We start from the raw sequence: 16,284 nt of genomic DNA on the forward strand, positions 1-16,284 counted from the left end.
TGTAGGTGCTCCAAGCAGATCTGCTGGACACTGACCGGAGACTGGTAGGCACTTGACACGTTTTCTGGGATGGTCTCTGATTAATGCTTAGTGTGCAAGTTCACCTCACGTTAAGATACTGGTTATTTTTGTTGAGACAATGTAAAATAGAACAAATAGGTGTTGGACTAAGCTATTTGAAGATCTTTCTTTAGCCCTTAGTAGACTTATCATAGTGTGACACTCTAAGACAAAGACAAGGCCTATCCAACGATGCCAAAGCTGTTAGTAGTATTCAGTTGGAGACCAGTAACCTCTTCATTCTTCATTCTAGCTAGCACAATATACTAAGACTCATTGCTATAATCCTTAGGCTTCCAGGTTGTATTAGCACACATTTTCCTTTCTTACAACCTCATCCCCCATTGACTTCTTAGTTGGCAGGTAGCAAAACCAAAGTGTAACAGGACAGGAACATACTGTTGCTGTAACATCCAGTACCGCTGTTTCAAGGAGTTACTTCTGACTTGGGCAGATACAGGATTCCTCTAAGGTGCTCATTCTCATCTCTGTAAGATGAGAGAGATCAGAAGACCATGAGGTCATCCATCTACTGGGAGCCATAGAAGAAGGTCCTAAATAAAGCTGTTATTGGCTAATTAATACCAAGTCAAATTGGTGAAACTATTTTGCTGGTCCTTGGGTTTTCCCCTGAGCTTCGGAGAAATTTATCAAAATCTGTGAACTCAGTTTATTTGATAGTTTAGGAAGGCTCCAAGCTAGTGCTTTTGCTTTTTCCTCTGAATCCCACGTATCAGGCACTTACTCAACTGGATACATTCTAAGGCAAAGATGTGATGACAAGAAGTAAAACAAGGTCAGGTGTCTGTCTCACACAGTTTATTTAACAATAGGTAATAAGAAATCAAATTTAACAGTCTATACAGTGATCCAAAGTTCATATTTATAAGTAATCAACTTTAATTGCATGATTTACAACAGTTGAGGGTTTTTGCTTTCTATTTTCAAGTTTTACAGAAAGTGTGTGTGTGTGTGTGTGTGTGTGTGTATGTGTGTGTATGGGGTAGGGGCAGGGTAAGGAGGAAGAAAGCAAGCAAAGAAGAAACCCCAGGGACATTTTGTATGTTAAAATCATCCCACTGGAATCGTTTCTTACCCTCTTTTTAATTTTTTCCTTTGTTAGATGTAAAAATAACGAAAAAAAATCTTTCAAGAAACAGAACCACAATATATAATACATCAATTTTGGCAGCTGCCCCTGTATATTTTGAAAAAGTCATTTTTCTCTCTACATGTACAAATTATTTTAATACTTGAAGTTTTTACGCTCAGACTTACGGAATAGAAAATTTTCTGGAGCACAAAAGTTGACTTGAGGGGAGGAAAGGTGAAATTTTTTTTTTTTTTTTTTTTACATTTTTAAAAGAATGAACATCTTTGCACCCAGAGAAAAAAAATTGGTATTTTAATATATATTTATATATATTTATATATATATATAGAATGTAATTTTAAAGTAACATTAACCCCTTTTGTCCTCTGGTTTTAGAAATGTTCTAACTCTTCCATAAAGTGAGGAAAATAGGGAAAAATGTCAACCATCTGCACCAGTAAATAATAACTATTAATATTACATATTTTCATTAATTTAAAAAAAATAATAAAACCTATCGGAGGTGCAAGGCAGGAGCATGTGGTTGGCTTCACAGACCTCAGCCTCCTCCCAGTGCACACTTGAACCACACACACAAGGGAAACAAAAGGCCGGTGGTAACCAGCCATAACAAAAATATATTCTTTGTATTCTATCATCCCTCAGGTTCATCTGGCATGTTTGCTTTAAACCACAAACAGCTACTGCACAGTTCTTATGTGTTCCACGGAAAATTGTCTTTTAGGCTAAGAAAGATTCAAAAAAATTGTTTTCAGTACAAAAAGTCTTGTTAAGAGAAAATAATTTTTTTGCTCCCAAAATACTACAAGGTGTCTCTAGTGTATGTCTAGTGTACTCTGTGAGAGGTTTGAATTCAAGTCTGAGTTATCGGTGCTGAGTCCCAGGTCCGAGGCGCTTGCACCATGGAGGTTTGCCATGCCTGGATTGCTAGCGAGCTGAGAGAGCATTGAACTCTGGTCCGGGCTGGCAAAATGCCCTTGTTCCATGGGGTTGGCCTGGGCAGCTACCAGCCCAGGATGTGGAGAACTGGTCTGTGGGGAAACGTGGTGTGGTGAAGGCTGAGGCTGCATCCTTGGGGAAGGGCTGGAGTGGGGGGGCTGGGACTGTGGCCGCGGAGAAGGGACAGGCTGGGGAGAACGCACTTGATTGGAGAGAGAAGGGATCTGCTGGCCTTGGAGGTGTGGGGACTGAGCCTGGCTGGGGAGCATATGCTGCTGGGGGCTCATGGGGTTGGGCTGAGCAGGGGACCCCATCTGCTGCTGGAGGAGTCGTTGCTGATACGCCTGCAGGCTGGCTCCGGCCTCTGCCCCCAAGGCCTGCGGGAGCTGGCCCATCTGCCCCATGCTCCCTTGCTGCATCTGCTGCATGTGGTGTTGCATCCGTGGCGGCTGCGGCTGCTGGGGCGGCGGCGGCGGGGGATAGCCGACTCCTTGGGGTTGCTGGAACTGGTTATGGTTGGCCATCCCGGGGCCGATTCCGGGCCCTGCTCCCTGCTGCTGCTGCTGCTGCATCATCTGCTGCCGCCTCAGGATGTCTCGGAACTGCGAAGGCATGGTGCTGTGGTTCATGTTCATCTGCGGAGCTTGGGGGCTCATCCCGCCCATGGGCGGCTGGAGCTGCTGCGGCGGCGGCTGCTGCTGGGGCAGGCCAGCCCTCTGGACGCCCGCCTGCATGGGGTTCATGCTGGGCAGGGCTGGATTAGCGTGCACCCCCTGCTGGCCCGGCAGGGTAGGCGGCTGCAGTGCCGGCTGGCCCTGGGGCAGGCCGGGCTGCCCAGGGAGGGGCTGCGGATTCGAGCTGGCGTACTTGGCGGCCCGCTGCTTGATGAACGCAGCCAGTAGCTGGGGGTTGGCGTGAAGGATACTGAGCACCTGTTGCTGCTGTAGGGGAGAGCTGGGAGACCTGAGAGTCCGCAAAAGGTTTTGTAAGGCTTGTTGAGACACAGTGCCGCCTGGTTTGAGAGGGCTCACACCTACCTGGCCCAGTCCCGGCTGGGGAGCGATGTTCAAGGGCTGGCCATGCTGGGCCACCGACATCATGGCTGGCGGCCGCGGCATCCCAGGCTGTAGCTGCTGGGGCTGAGGCAATCCTCCCTGCACCCACTGGGGCTGCTGCTGCATCCCTGTGGGCCCCATCCCTGCCTCCAGATGCCCGCTGGGACCTCTGGTCATTGGGGGTGGGTTCATACCCATGGGGGCCATTGGAGTCATCTGGGGCATCTGGTGCTGGATTGGCCTTTGAAAAATTTGCACGTGGGCCATCTGGCGCTGCGTCTCAGCCGCCCTCTGAATCTGCATGGCCATTTCCACTGCGGCGGGCGGGGGCCCCGGGAGGGGTTGCTGAGCAGTCTGAGGGGGGGTGGGAGGGGTCACCTGGCCCGCCGCCTTACCCTGGGAGACAGGGCCAGCGGGCTGAGTCCTGGGCAGGTAGGGCGGCATGCTGTTGGGAGGGGTGGGCTGAGGCTGTGAGGGAGGCTGGGGCTGCGGCGTCTGCGGCGTGGCTGGCTGCTGGCCCGTGGGCGTGGTGGGAGTGGCAGGAGTCGGGGAGGGCAGGCCCTGCTGCTGCCCCACCACCCCGGTCCGCTGCATGCTGGCCATCCTCCTGCGGAGCATCTGTGCCTGCTGGAGCCGGTGCTGCAGCTGCTGCTGCCGGAGCTTCTGCTTGATGTTGAGGCAGAAGGGCACCGGGCACTTGTTCTCCTGGCAGTGCTTGGCGTGGTAGCAGCAGAGGGCGATGAGCTGCTTGCAGATGGGGCAGCCCCCGTTGGTTTTCCGCTTGCAGCCCTTGGTGTGCTGCACCACCCGCTTCATCTTCTGGCAGGACGGCAGCGAGCAGTTGGCGTTGCGGCACTGGCAGGCGTGCACCAGGGACTGGATGCAGCGCTGGATGCTCAGGCGGCGAGAGTCTCCCGGGCTCTGGGTGGCTGCAGCCTGCTGGCTGTTGCTCTCATCGTCTAAGCCGAGACCTAGTTTCTCCATTTTGTGGTCATGGTTTTTAGTGTTATAGCAGGTGATACACAAATCATAATCCTGGGGGGGGAAATGGGTGCAGTCAACTCTCCCAGATGGAAGTCATTCAAATACATTTTCTGTGTTCTGCTAGGGCCCCAAAGCTGCCTTGTAGAGAACCACTCCAAGGCCAAGCCCCTCCCGCTCTGCTCTCGGACTCCCCACCAGCACCAAGCACAGGCCTGTGTAGTAACGTCAGTTCTGCTGCGTCTCGGGGACCCAGGCCTCCCCCTCCCCCCCTGCCCCCGGGGCCTACCTCGCAGACGGTGCAGTGCCAGCGCGTCTCCACGTGGTGTTTGCACTCATTGCAGGTGTAGACGAAGCGGTCCTGGCTCTGGGTGTGCAGCTCCACCAGCATGCACATGGTGGACCACTGGGCTCTTCGGAGTGAAGAGAACTCCAGGTGCTTGTCCCTCGCGAGGGTAAGGAAGGCATCCCGCCCATCCATCAGATCGCAGGGGATGAGGGGGTCAGGATCGACAATGGGAGGCAGGGAGTTGGCGGCAGGGCCAGCGATGAGACGGATCACAAAGAAGACCTACGAAAGAGACCATCAGTCTGACTCCGGGGTAAGCGCAGTGCTGGGTCAATGGCAGCAAACAGGTGAGTCAGGAGGGAGGCTTGCAAGGCTGCTCGAAAACTCTGGTCTCTCCGCCGAGAAAGACAGAGGGCCTAAGATGGACACCTTATTCTCTTATTTAATAATCCCTTCCAAATCAAAAGGGTCCACTCTAAGATCCAATACACGGCCGACTCTGAATCTAATCACAAGGAAACAAGTCAGACAAATTCAAACTGAGGGACATTCTACAAAACGACTTTGGGCCTTGACCTTCAATAAAACGCCCATGTTACCAATGACAAGAAAGCCAGGGACTGAGAATGGTAACTCAACTGGACACACAATCCTTGACTGGAGCCTAACAACCAGACATTAGAGAGTGGCGCCGGGGGCAACTTCCTGAGTGTGAAGCCACAGTGTGGTTAAGGAGAGGAGATCTTTTTTTCTTAGAAGGTGCTTGCTGAACTGCAGATAAAGAAGGTGTAGCCAAATGTTAACAACCGGTGAATCTAAGTGAGGAGCATAGCGGGGGACCCACTCTGCAACTTTCTGTTAAGTCTGAAATTTGGGGGGGGGGGGTGAGAAAGAAAAAAGTAAAACCTTCTTAGTCCTTGCTGCAGAAACAAGAAAATTCTTGTTCATCGAAGTTTGAAAAGACACAACCACTCTTAACTCCCACAACCGTTAGTGTCAAGGCTGCAACAGGAAGCCGGCACTGCACATGGACCTCGCGTTAGTTGTTTATAACTAGAAACTCTTACTAAGCTGAAAAACGCAAAGGTTCATTCAAGAGATGAGGAACCTGTGAGCGCCTGCTGCACTGCCCACGACATCCCGCCAGTTTCTCAGAGACGAAACTCTGTGCAAACTGGCAGTGACACTTGTACGTGGGCAGCAATATTTGCGTAAAACGAGATTAAGACATTTCTAGAAAAAGAACACAGGGCAAGAGCACACTGAGTAGAGACACCTCTTGAACAGATGCCAACTGTGAAAAGCATCAAGGGAGGACTGTGATGCGTGTCTGACCTCGCAATATTGGGTTTAACATTATGGCTCAAAGAAAGGCTCATAAAGCAAGAAAGAGCATTTTGAAATGTGATGCACGGGAAAGCACTGGATCTAACCAGTGGGGAATCCCTTTAACGATTCACTCAAAATAGAGGCAAAGAAATAAAACCACCTGGTGACTCCCTATGAAATCTTTACTAGGACTAACCCTGCAGTAACAATCCTCTTGATTATTTCCACTGTATGTTACCCTCCAGCTAAGACAATACCCAAATTTAAGCTAAACTGACAACCTTAGATTTTAATTCCCAATAGATACCCACTACTAACAGCTCCAGGATAAACAAAGTCAGAAGACTAGATGCACAATTTAAGTCAAGCCTATCATAATACGCTCTAGGGACCTTTCCCAACTACTTTGTCAGGCCAGAATCTCATGACACGAAATACTGCTCAAAATAGCTAATAATTATTATTGATAGCATCAAACCGAGGCACCCACCAGAACTCAGAAACCCTGAGGATTACAAACTGGGTTGGACAAACTATGCTTATGCTTTTAATACACAAGACACAATACGACACCACTGAAATAATCAAGGAAACCTTATCACTTCCTGTTCTTAGCTCCCACTTTCCTTCTTTTCTTTCTTTCTTTTCTTTCTTCTTACCCCTCGGATGATTTCTTCCTTCTGAATTTCAAATGGTCCCGTGCTCATATCTTAAATGCTAACCATGGGGGGCAGTGTTTCAGACCTCCTTCCCTGCTTCTTCCCCACAAGTGGCTATATCTTACCTCTTTGTGTTTCTCCATTGTGGCATACAGCTTCTGCGAGAGGTCATTGGATACGTTGGGCATGCCCGGCTTCTTCTTGTTGCCCCTACTCAGGCTGCTCTTGTTTTTGCTGGTTTTCTTATTATTTTTCTTTTTAGCATTTTTGCTGTCTCCCTTTGTCACCTGCAGGTTAGCAGAGAGGACAAGAAAATGTTAACGTTCTTATTAAGAAGTGATCTGAATAATACTAATGGTAATGGGTTCTTCTTTTCTTTGAAACTAGAGATTCTAATTCTACCAGTGCTTTCCACACAGACCCTCTTTTTTAAGCTTTTAGAGCATACTAATGTTTACTAAGGTCTATGCGCTAATTTTCTTCCAGTGAAGACTCCCTACGCTAAGACCCTTCAATAAGACAATGGTAGCCTTAGCTATTTGCTTAGACGAGCCCCACAGTTTGGACACCACTCAGATCGAGCCATCCTATTTCAGATTTGAGAAAAGGGAGTAAGGAGTGGAAGGGTGGCCTACTGAACATTCTAGAATTTTATGGGCCTACTGTAAAAAAACAACTTGAAAAGAGCCAGTCAATGAATTCAAGCTACAAGGCTGTGAGTTTAACAGGCTACTACTTAAAAGTGACTTTCATTAGGTCAGACTCAACAGAGACCACGGTCGCTAAGCTATGGGGAAGTAACTGACCAGGAAAAGATCCTCAGATGATCCCCTACAAAGCCAGATTCTGTCCGGGGGACTGGCAAACTCTGGCCCAGGCCTGTTTTCACACAGCTCAGAATGTTCTATACGTGTAGAAAGAAGTGTTGGGGGCGGGAGGGGAAGCCCGAAATATTCAACCTGGATCTTTCCGGAAAGCACTTTTGCCAGCCCCCTGCTCTGAACAGTTAATTTTCTATCAGTTTTTCAAGGTTTACTTCCTTCTGTTTTTCACTGCCAGAAATCCACGGGTCTGATGATAGAAAGGTTGAAAACCACTGGAACAGAACATTAATAACTTATCTAAGCCAATTATTTCCTGATCAATTTAAAGAACTTTCACACCTGCGAGTTCTAAGATCGAGTCAAAAGTTGAAGGCTGCTTGTGGATCATACCCACGAATCAAGGCAGAAGCTGGAAAGGAAAATGCAAAGCCCTTACATCTGTGCTCTCGTTGCTGGTGTTTTCCTCTCGCTTTCGCTCTTCCTCCTCCTGTTCCAGTTCCTTAATGCTCTCTTCCAGAACGTTGGGCCAGAAATCACCCTCAAAGTAAGGCAACTCCTTTGCACTTGTTAATCGATCTTCAGTAGCTTGTTTAAAAATATCCTGTGAAAACACCCCGGTACAAATAGGTATTTGTTTTTCTTTCTTTCTTTTAAAAAGGCGCATTTATCATTCAGAAGCAGTCAAGGCTAGTGGACACAAGAAACAAAGGACTGCAACATCTTCTGAAAGAAATGCTGCAGAGATTTTATTGAGGGCCCAGGGAGACATTTAGTCCTAAACAGTGAAAACTCAAGGTCTGAAGTCAGTAGTTCTGGGTCTATCTTTCCTCTGCCTGTGAGAACAGGGAGGTTGGTTACCTGCCTTTATACAAGTGGGACATCTTCCTGCTAGGACCAATGGCACGGGGGAGGCACGATCAATCACACCGCAGCCTTCACTACAGCGGCTAACAGCCGGCAGAGCAATGTGAGGCATGCCTGCCTTGCGCCCATCCCCCATCGCCCAACTCAGAAATATGTTCAAAACAACCCAAACCACAAATACTGGAAACTGCCTGGCTACAGGCTGCTCTGCTCTGCTGCCTGGGAAAGCATCCAGTTCTTGCCTTTCTCCCCAGGAGTAAAAACAGATAAGAAACTTATCTGTTCAAGTTCTTATCATGAGACGCCCTCTAATCATGAATGGCTATTAAGAATACGTTTTTCATCACGTCTTTAAAACAGAGATTTGTAGATCTGACTCTTTTAAAACTGAGTTTTTCTTCCTTTGAAAAAGGAAGAACAAACAGAAGATTTCTGTTAAGATGGTCAAATGGCAGACTACAGAGCAACAGATGAGTCCTTGCCCCCCAGGTCCTCCTGACCTTGTAGTCATGGACGATTCGCTCGGACACGGCCTTGTCAAGCATCTTTTTGTACCACTCCTGCAGTCGCTTGGGCTTGGGTATCTTCTGGTCAGGAGGGTGGCAGTGGAAGATATAGTCATCTCCCTCACTTGGCGGACAAGCCCAAATATGTCCTGTCGTGTATCTAACACCACGGAAAGAGAAATGTTCAAGAGAGAAGTTTACTGCCCATTCCAGAAAAAATGCTGGAGGCTGGGGTCAGTAGAGAAATAATATTAAGGCAATACTAAGTGTACAAGCCAGCATCAGGTCGGAACCAGGCCTAACCCACAGCACTTACAGTGGGCCTCACAATGCGTAGTTCTGATTGGAGGCGAGCCCACCAGTAAGACCACACCAAAGCTACGCGGGTCCACTCCGATAAGAGCTCAAGAGAATGCAAAACGTTAAGGGAAGAACATGCCAGGGTAAGCGGGAATATTTTCAAGCACGTATTTTCTTTGAACGTAAGGAATTGGACTCATTTGTGTACCTCCAGATCTTAGTTAGTTTTTGGTTCCAGCCCTAAATGAGTAACAACCGTCTAATCAAACTGCACCTAACAGCTTAACTGAATGAAACAGAACTCATCTGGAATGAGTCCGACTAGGGTCACAACAGCCATTTCTGTCCAAATGACAACACTGAGAAAAGGGAGCAAGAAGTCACCCATTCCTCAACCTATGTCACAGCGGCCATTAGTTTAAGCTGTTTTTAAAGACAGCACTTATCAGTATGCTTACCCTAATTTCTTGACGTATTCTAAATATCCAATTAGAATTTCATGATAGACTGCGGTCCTTAAGCACTTAGGACGGAAGAAATGAACACTGTCGAGGTATGATATGTAAACTCTCCTGCATCAGGTGGGGAGAAAGAAACCAAGTCAAGTCACATAAGGAATTCTTACTCATGTGGCTAAAAACACACTCTTTCTCTCCTGTGCTTTTCTCACCTCGTTGATAATGCACATCACATAGTCACAGATAAGTGACCAAACTGTGCACCGTTCAGGGGAGTTTTGCGAGCCTATGGCTCTATTACAGACTCAGTACCCAGTAGTGCCCGAAGCACAGTGTGTTAGTATTTATGGATCCAAATGTATTCTGGCAGCATTCTTGTTCTGGAAACAAACTCTAAACATACCCTAATATTCTTTCACATACCTCTCAGGCAAGGTGCTTTACCACAATCTAGATTTGAGCCACATTTGCTGAAAAACAGTCTGCTCCCCACTTCCAATTTCAGGCTGCTGTTCCTATCCCCTTCCTTATTACTACGACCACAGAACAGCAGTACTGAGCAGTGAGAATGTGCATTTCCATTTCCAAACCAAGCACATCAAATAGTTTCTTGCCCATGATGCTTCAAACTCCCACTCAAACTGGAAGCCAGCTGTGTTAAGTCCTACCTCTGGTTGGGTGGAGGGCAGTCAGAGCCGTACTCTTGAACGTGCATGCCAAAGAAGCACAAGTCGACACCGTCTATCTCTTCAAAGGCAAAGAGGGCTTTGGTTCGGTATGGAAAGGATTCTGCCATCTCTCCACTATCTACAAATCTACACAATGCAGATTGGAGAGAAAAACATCTCGTTCAGATCAGAATCATCAGCAGTAGCTACACTAAGCACAAGAGGAAAGGAGAAGTTACTGGATACCTTGCTTTCATGCCTGGCTTCACTTCCACAGTTTTGTCAGAAGCATGAACTACCCGAACAGTGACTTCTCCTGATTCAGGGTGGTTCTGTCTCCTAAGAAAGTCATTCACACGGTTTTCCAGAAAGGTGCCAAGCCTGGTAGATGGCAGCCCTAGAAATGCAGTGAGAAGTCCAGGAGTAACCAAGGTGCCAATTTATTACTGTTAAAAGACTTAAGCTTCAATATCAAATATCATTTCTACACAAATAAGATAACTTGATTTTGTTAAAATAAAGCAATGTGGTTAATATTTGAAAACAATCTTTAATTAAAAAAACAAACCAACCTGGAATACTTCATGAACTTGTGTGCCATCCTTGCATAGGGGCTATGCAAATCTCTATCATTCCAATTTTAGTACATGTGCAGTCGAAGAAGACAAGGTAGTCAATTTAATGTGTCTTCCACCCACCTTCTTTTTTTAAAAAATATTTACTTTATTTACTAGAGAAGGCGTATGAGTGTGGGAGCAGGGAGGGAGAAGCAGAATCCTCACTGAGTGGGGAGCCCTATGCAGGACTCAATCCCAGAACCCTGGGATCATGACCTGAGCCAAAGGCAGCCGCTTATCCAACTGAGCCACCTATGCACCCCTCCACCCAACTTTTTATTTGGAAAATTTTCCAATTTCAGATGTTAAAAAATAGAACACCTACATGCACTTTGCCTCAACGGCTGTCATATTTGAAAATGGCATCGGTTGGGTATTATGAGAAACTTTATAGGAAAAAAAGCATTCTGTAGGTCAGTAAAAAGTGCAAAGGCCATCTATAACGTTAAACCAAATACCAAAAAATGTGATAATCTCAACTGGACAATAACAATCTTTGGCTACCACTCCCTCTTGTCCCTGAAGCGAGACAGGTCTGCAAGAAGCCCTAATTATATGGACCAAATTGAGGCAATCACACATGGGATGGCAATTTTGACAGTATTTCTATATGTGGCCTCCAAAATGAAGAAATTTAGGGAAAAAAATTCACACACACACCTTGCACATTTCAAATCCTGATCCTTTACGTTATCTCTACACCCAACGTGGGGCTTGAACTCACAACCCAGAGATTAAGAGTCACATGCTCTTCAGAGTGAGCTAGCTGCCTGGCCCCTTGGATAGTTTAACTATGTTTCGGAACGTATTGCCAGGATTTACTTCTAAGATTAAACTTACTTTTAGCAGAAAACTTATTTTCTTTCCTGGTTCGTGCAGATTTCTTTAAGCAGCCATCACAGACAAATCTAAAATGTAAACCAAGACTCTGCTTACCCAGCTTAGAGAAACATTTAAAGTTAACATAGACCAGTAACAAAGTCTACCATATACATATATACATACATATATGTGTATATATATATATAAAGTTAAAATTCAAAACACAAACTGGGAGAAATATTTCTAAATATATAATAACGACTTAAAGTAAGCAATATACAAAGAGCATTTAGAAAGCATTAAGGAAAAAAAAAGTAAAAAAGAGTGTTACTTAACCAATTGACTGATCTTAAGTTGCAAGAATCACTGTAAGCCTTTTAACTATTCTTACCCAGCTCTCTAAATTAAGGAGAGCACTAAAAAGGCATATCTGAACACAAGCCATATATACATCAAATGACGGATTTTTCCCTGCATGTTATTTTCTAGAAATGTGTTAATTAGTCACTTCTTTCCTGTGATCCCTAAACCAGCATCAACAATTAGCACAGGACAGTGCAGAGATCCCATCTTTTTTTTAATTTTGTATTTATTTATTCATGTAAGTAATCTCTACCCACAACAGGGGTCGGGGGTGGGTGCTTCAAACTCATGACCCTGAGTGAGATCAAGAGTCACTTGCTCTTCTAACTCTTCAGCCGGGCACCCTGAGATCATGTACAGACACCCCCAACCTTGAACAAAGCTGGTATCAACTCCATCCTGGAGAGTGAACAGAGACCCACAGTAGTAGAAAAGTGTCACAATGGACAAAAATCCATTTACTGTTGTCAAACTCTTTGATAATGTGCAGCTTAAGTGAATACATGAAGAATATTCAGAAACCAGAACTTGGGACCCAAAAACAGCTTGTTTATAGAAATCTGTTTGTAGTCATTTCTATGAAACTCTTTCACTGGACAGTAGCCATATACCTTACTGTCCAACCCCCTCCAAAACATCAAATCCTAACCCATTTCACCATTTAGTAAACCATTCACAGCATGACATTTTCTCAGAGGTAAGAACAGAGCTGCCTCATGGACACCCTCTGTATCTTAAAATTTTCCTATTGTAGCCAGCCAGTATAAGCAGCACTCAAAATCTGGCAAATTTAATTCCTTCTAATAACTCTTTGCTAGTTTCCAGGTGCTAGAGATTTCTTAACTCTTCTGATAAATCTTACAAAAATACTTAGGGTTTTTTTTTTTTCCTATTTCCAAAGATTTTATTTATCTGACAGACAGAGATCACAGGCAGAGAGAGGGGAAGGGAAGCAGGCTCCCTGCCGAGCAGAGAGCTCGATGCGGGGCTCGATCCCAGGACGCTGGGATCATGACCCGAGCTGAAGGCAGAGGCTTTAACCCACTGAGCCACCCAGGCGCCCCAAAAATACTTAGTTCTGATGTGTAATTACAAAAGAATTTTAAAAACCAGACTATTTGTATATGGATTAAAACAAGGCATGCAAATTAAGAGAAAGACCTATATTTTTGGATTCTAGTTTAATGATTTAAAAGTAAACTTCAGAATTTTTAAAAGATTTTATTTATTTATTTGAAAGACAGAGAGAGAATGCAAGGTGTACAAGCAAGGGGAGCGGCAGAGGGAGAAGGAGCAGAACCCCGAAGAGCAGCAGGGAGCCTGACATGGGGGTTCTATCCCAGGACCCCAGGATCATGACCTAAGCTGACAACAGATGCTTTAACAGAGTGAGCCACCCAGGTGCCCCTAAAAGTGAATTTTAACTATCACACACAGTAACTTTGAAAATATGATACAATCATTGCAATGATAAAAACTTGCTAAAATTCACAAAGAAAAACTCTAGAAAAAATACAAATGTCTCACCCAGATGGCCAGATGATTTCATGATGAAGGACACAGATCTGATGCATCTTTCTTCCACACTCTGTACATTCAACAAACCTGTAATGAAAAGCCAAAGAATTTGAGATTAAACCAGAACTTTAAATCAAAACTTTCCAACACTTTCCCTTATTCCTGACAATTTAAGATAGCCAAGATTACATTCAAAGAATGGATCTGTTTTTAAAAAGCTCTTCAGTGTTACAGGCAGAGCAAACTTCAAAAGCAATTAAGTCACTAAGTGTGACAATTTTATCTGAGAGAGAGGGAGCACACGGTGCTGGGGAGGAGGTTAGGGGTTGGGGGATTAGCACGATCCAGAATTTAAGCAGACTCCCTGCTGAGTATGGAGCCCAACGGCATGACCCCAAGATGATGACCTATGCGGAAACCAAGAGTCAGATACTTAATCAACTGTGACACCCAGGCACACCAAAAATTTTATTTTTAAGTAATTTCTACACCCAACATGGGGCTTGAACTTAAAACCCTGAGTCACATGCTCTACCTACCCAGCCGGCCAGGTGCCCCTGAATGTGACAATTTTAAATATGACTGTGGGTAGGCAGTAAAAAAGTGAAAGATCACTACTGCTTAAACTTCCAAAGAAGTCTGATGCCATTGAGGATGCCTGGGTAGCTGAGATCACGATCCCAGCGTCCTGGGATAGAGTCCCACATAGGGCTCCTTGCTCAGTGGGGAGCCTGCTACTACCTCAGTCTGCCACCCCCCTTGCCTGTGCGCTCGCTCTCTCTGACAAATAAAATCTTTTTTTTTTTTTTTTTTAAAGGAAGAAGACGTCTGACACCATTCTAGTCATTCTAGGAGCGTCCAGAGTACTAGGACTGTTCGGTACCTTCTGGGTGGCCTCACTACAAAGGAGGGAGGGGAGTATGAAGACGTCTGAAAATGCACAGGGAAGGGACACATGACACTCAGCAGAGGTAGGAGGGAGCTTCACTTGAGCCCAAACTATTCAGGGGATTTAGTGAAATGTAAATGATATTAACTGTAACGCTTCCAAATTTCCAGCACGCGTACTGGACATATGTTGTACAGATTTATCCTCACACCACACTGGCTATGCAAACAGAGAGAATGAAAGGAAGAGGGAATATCAAAGTAAACGGACTATTCAAGGCACCACTTACAGTTCAGGATCCAGTGTGTCATTTTTTCTCTTGGAAAATTGTTCTTTATTTATTGTACTAAGGAGAAAAGAGGGACACAATGAGAAAAAGCAATAAAGATGAGCAATCTGACTACTATTCTAACCAAAGGAACAAATCTTGCAAAAGTGGATTATTTAAATCTTCTAAGATACTGAGGATACATTGAACAAGTACATTCTAGGCTCCCACAAAATGTACATTTACATAAAGGAATGCCTATGTTTTTGGAGACTTTATAATAAATCTATTTCCCCTGAGAGGAAATGAACAACCCAGCAACTTAACTGGAAACATAGGACTTTGTTGTTCTTCTTTTTAAAACCTTGTTTACTACTCTTAGTAATCATTAGGTATTTATACCTTTTTTCTTTTTAAAAGATTTTGTTTTTGAGTAATCTCTACACCCAACATGGGGCCTGAACTCACCACCCTGAGGGTCAAGAGTCCCATGTTCCCCTGACTGAGACAGCCAGGTGCCCCCAGCATTTATAGCTTTTAATAATAGACAGCTCCTAGACCGAGCTATGAAGATGGTGTATATGGAAGGAGCTAAACCCCTACTTAAAATTAATATTCATTTCTTAGGAGAGTCTAGTCAAATAACATTTATATTAATAAAAAAAATCTCAATATTAAAACACATATTTCAGGTTACTAACTGTTACCTGTTTAAAACTTTCACATGGCCTCCCATCCCCAAATCTAGCACAACACACTGCTCATAGCCTCACAAATACAGACACTAACGTCTTAACCTTCTCTACCTAGAATAAACTTCAGGGTGCCCAACACTGACTACAGTGATTCCTCCTCACAGAAAAGAGGACCTCTCTCCACACTTAAAACTCCTTCCTACTACATACGGTCTAGATCTAAAGGGCGAAAGTCCTTTCTTTTCAAAGTGTGTTCTGAACACCAGCAGCATTTAAGGACCTAGGAGCTTGTCAGTAACGCAGACTCTCAGGCCCACTACAGACCTATAGAATTGGAAGGGGATTTCCATACTCTTTAGTCTAAGAAATTCATGGTCCTAAGGTTCAGATCTTGTGGGAAGCTACTCAACCATACCAACGGTAAGGCTGCCTTCCTTTCCTGCCATCAGGGGAACTTACTTAGAGCTAGTCAGCCTGATTTATTTAGCCAAGGGTCAGAAAATCTCCTTAAGGTTCAAGGGGACCCAGGATCTACTCCCCAGACTAGCACCTGACTCTACTATATTGGCGGTCCAAAGGTGACTGAAGGAAAAGTGCAACTTCAAGACTTAATTTGGAAAAATTAACCAGTTTTCCCTCAGAAGCCCTATTTTTCACTAGTAGTGTAACAATTCCACACTTTTTGAAATGTTCTGAACTGCTTCTGTTTATTACAAGTTAAACCAGAAAGAAGGAACTGAAGAATATTAAAAGTATACCAAAAGTTCTTTCTTCCTAAAACAGTACACACCTGAAACACAATGTCTAACTATATTTTAGCAATCAAAGAGCTATTAGCCAACTTAAACTAGGTTTCCAAATTTGTCCTGGCATTTGCCACACATAGTAAGAGCTTGTGAGACTACAAAAGCCCAACCAACTCTCTTTCTTCTGGGCTACCCTAATTAAGTGCCTAAACCCCTAATGTGAAATGAATGTTGCTCAATGATTATAATGATTTCAGTACTGATAGCTAAACACGAGAAGGCTATAAGGAAGTTATCTGTTCAATTCCCCTCCAACTTAA

General features: G+C 44.8%; 1 protein-coding gene and 1 pseudogene across 1 annotated transcript in view; both read right to left on the bottom strand.

Annotated features, from left to right (window-relative positions):
- Window positions 1-862: 862 nt before the first annotated feature.
- Window positions 863-16,284, bottom strand: part of EP300 (E1A binding protein p300) — an 80,172-nt gene continuing 64,750 nt past the window's right edge. Inside the window, exons 21-31 of the mRNA XM_032882917.1 lie at window positions 14,545-14,601; window positions 13,376-13,453; window positions 11,504-11,571; window positions 10,293-10,443; window positions 10,047-10,193; window positions 9,379-9,492; window positions 8,615-8,780; window positions 7,687-7,851; window positions 6,552-6,713; window positions 4,439-4,720; window positions 863-4,203 (exon numbers count right to left, since the gene is read on the bottom strand). Of these exons, the coding sequence (XP_032738808.1) occupies window positions 1,990-4,203; window positions 4,439-4,720; window positions 6,552-6,713; window positions 7,687-7,851; window positions 8,615-8,780; window positions 9,379-9,492; window positions 10,047-10,193; window positions 10,293-10,443; window positions 11,504-11,571; window positions 13,376-13,453; window positions 14,545-14,601 (3,604 nt within the window). The 3' untranslated portion in view covers window positions 863-1,989. The remainder of the gene's footprint in view (window positions 4,204-4,438; window positions 4,721-6,551; window positions 6,714-7,686; window positions 7,852-8,614; window positions 8,781-9,378; window positions 9,493-10,046; window positions 10,194-10,292; window positions 10,444-11,503; window positions 11,572-13,375; window positions 13,454-14,544; window positions 14,602-16,284) is intronic.
- LOC116882532 lies at window positions 10,613-10,712 on the bottom strand (annotated as a pseudogene).

Source organism: Lontra canadensis, unplaced genomic scaffold (genome assembly GCF_010015895.1).
Source record: "Lontra canadensis isolate GAN:19392208 unplaced genomic scaffold, GSC_riverotter_1.0 scaffold84, whole genome shotgun sequence".
Lineage (NCBI taxonomy): Eukaryota > Metazoa > Chordata > Mammalia > Carnivora > Mustelidae > Lontra > Lontra canadensis.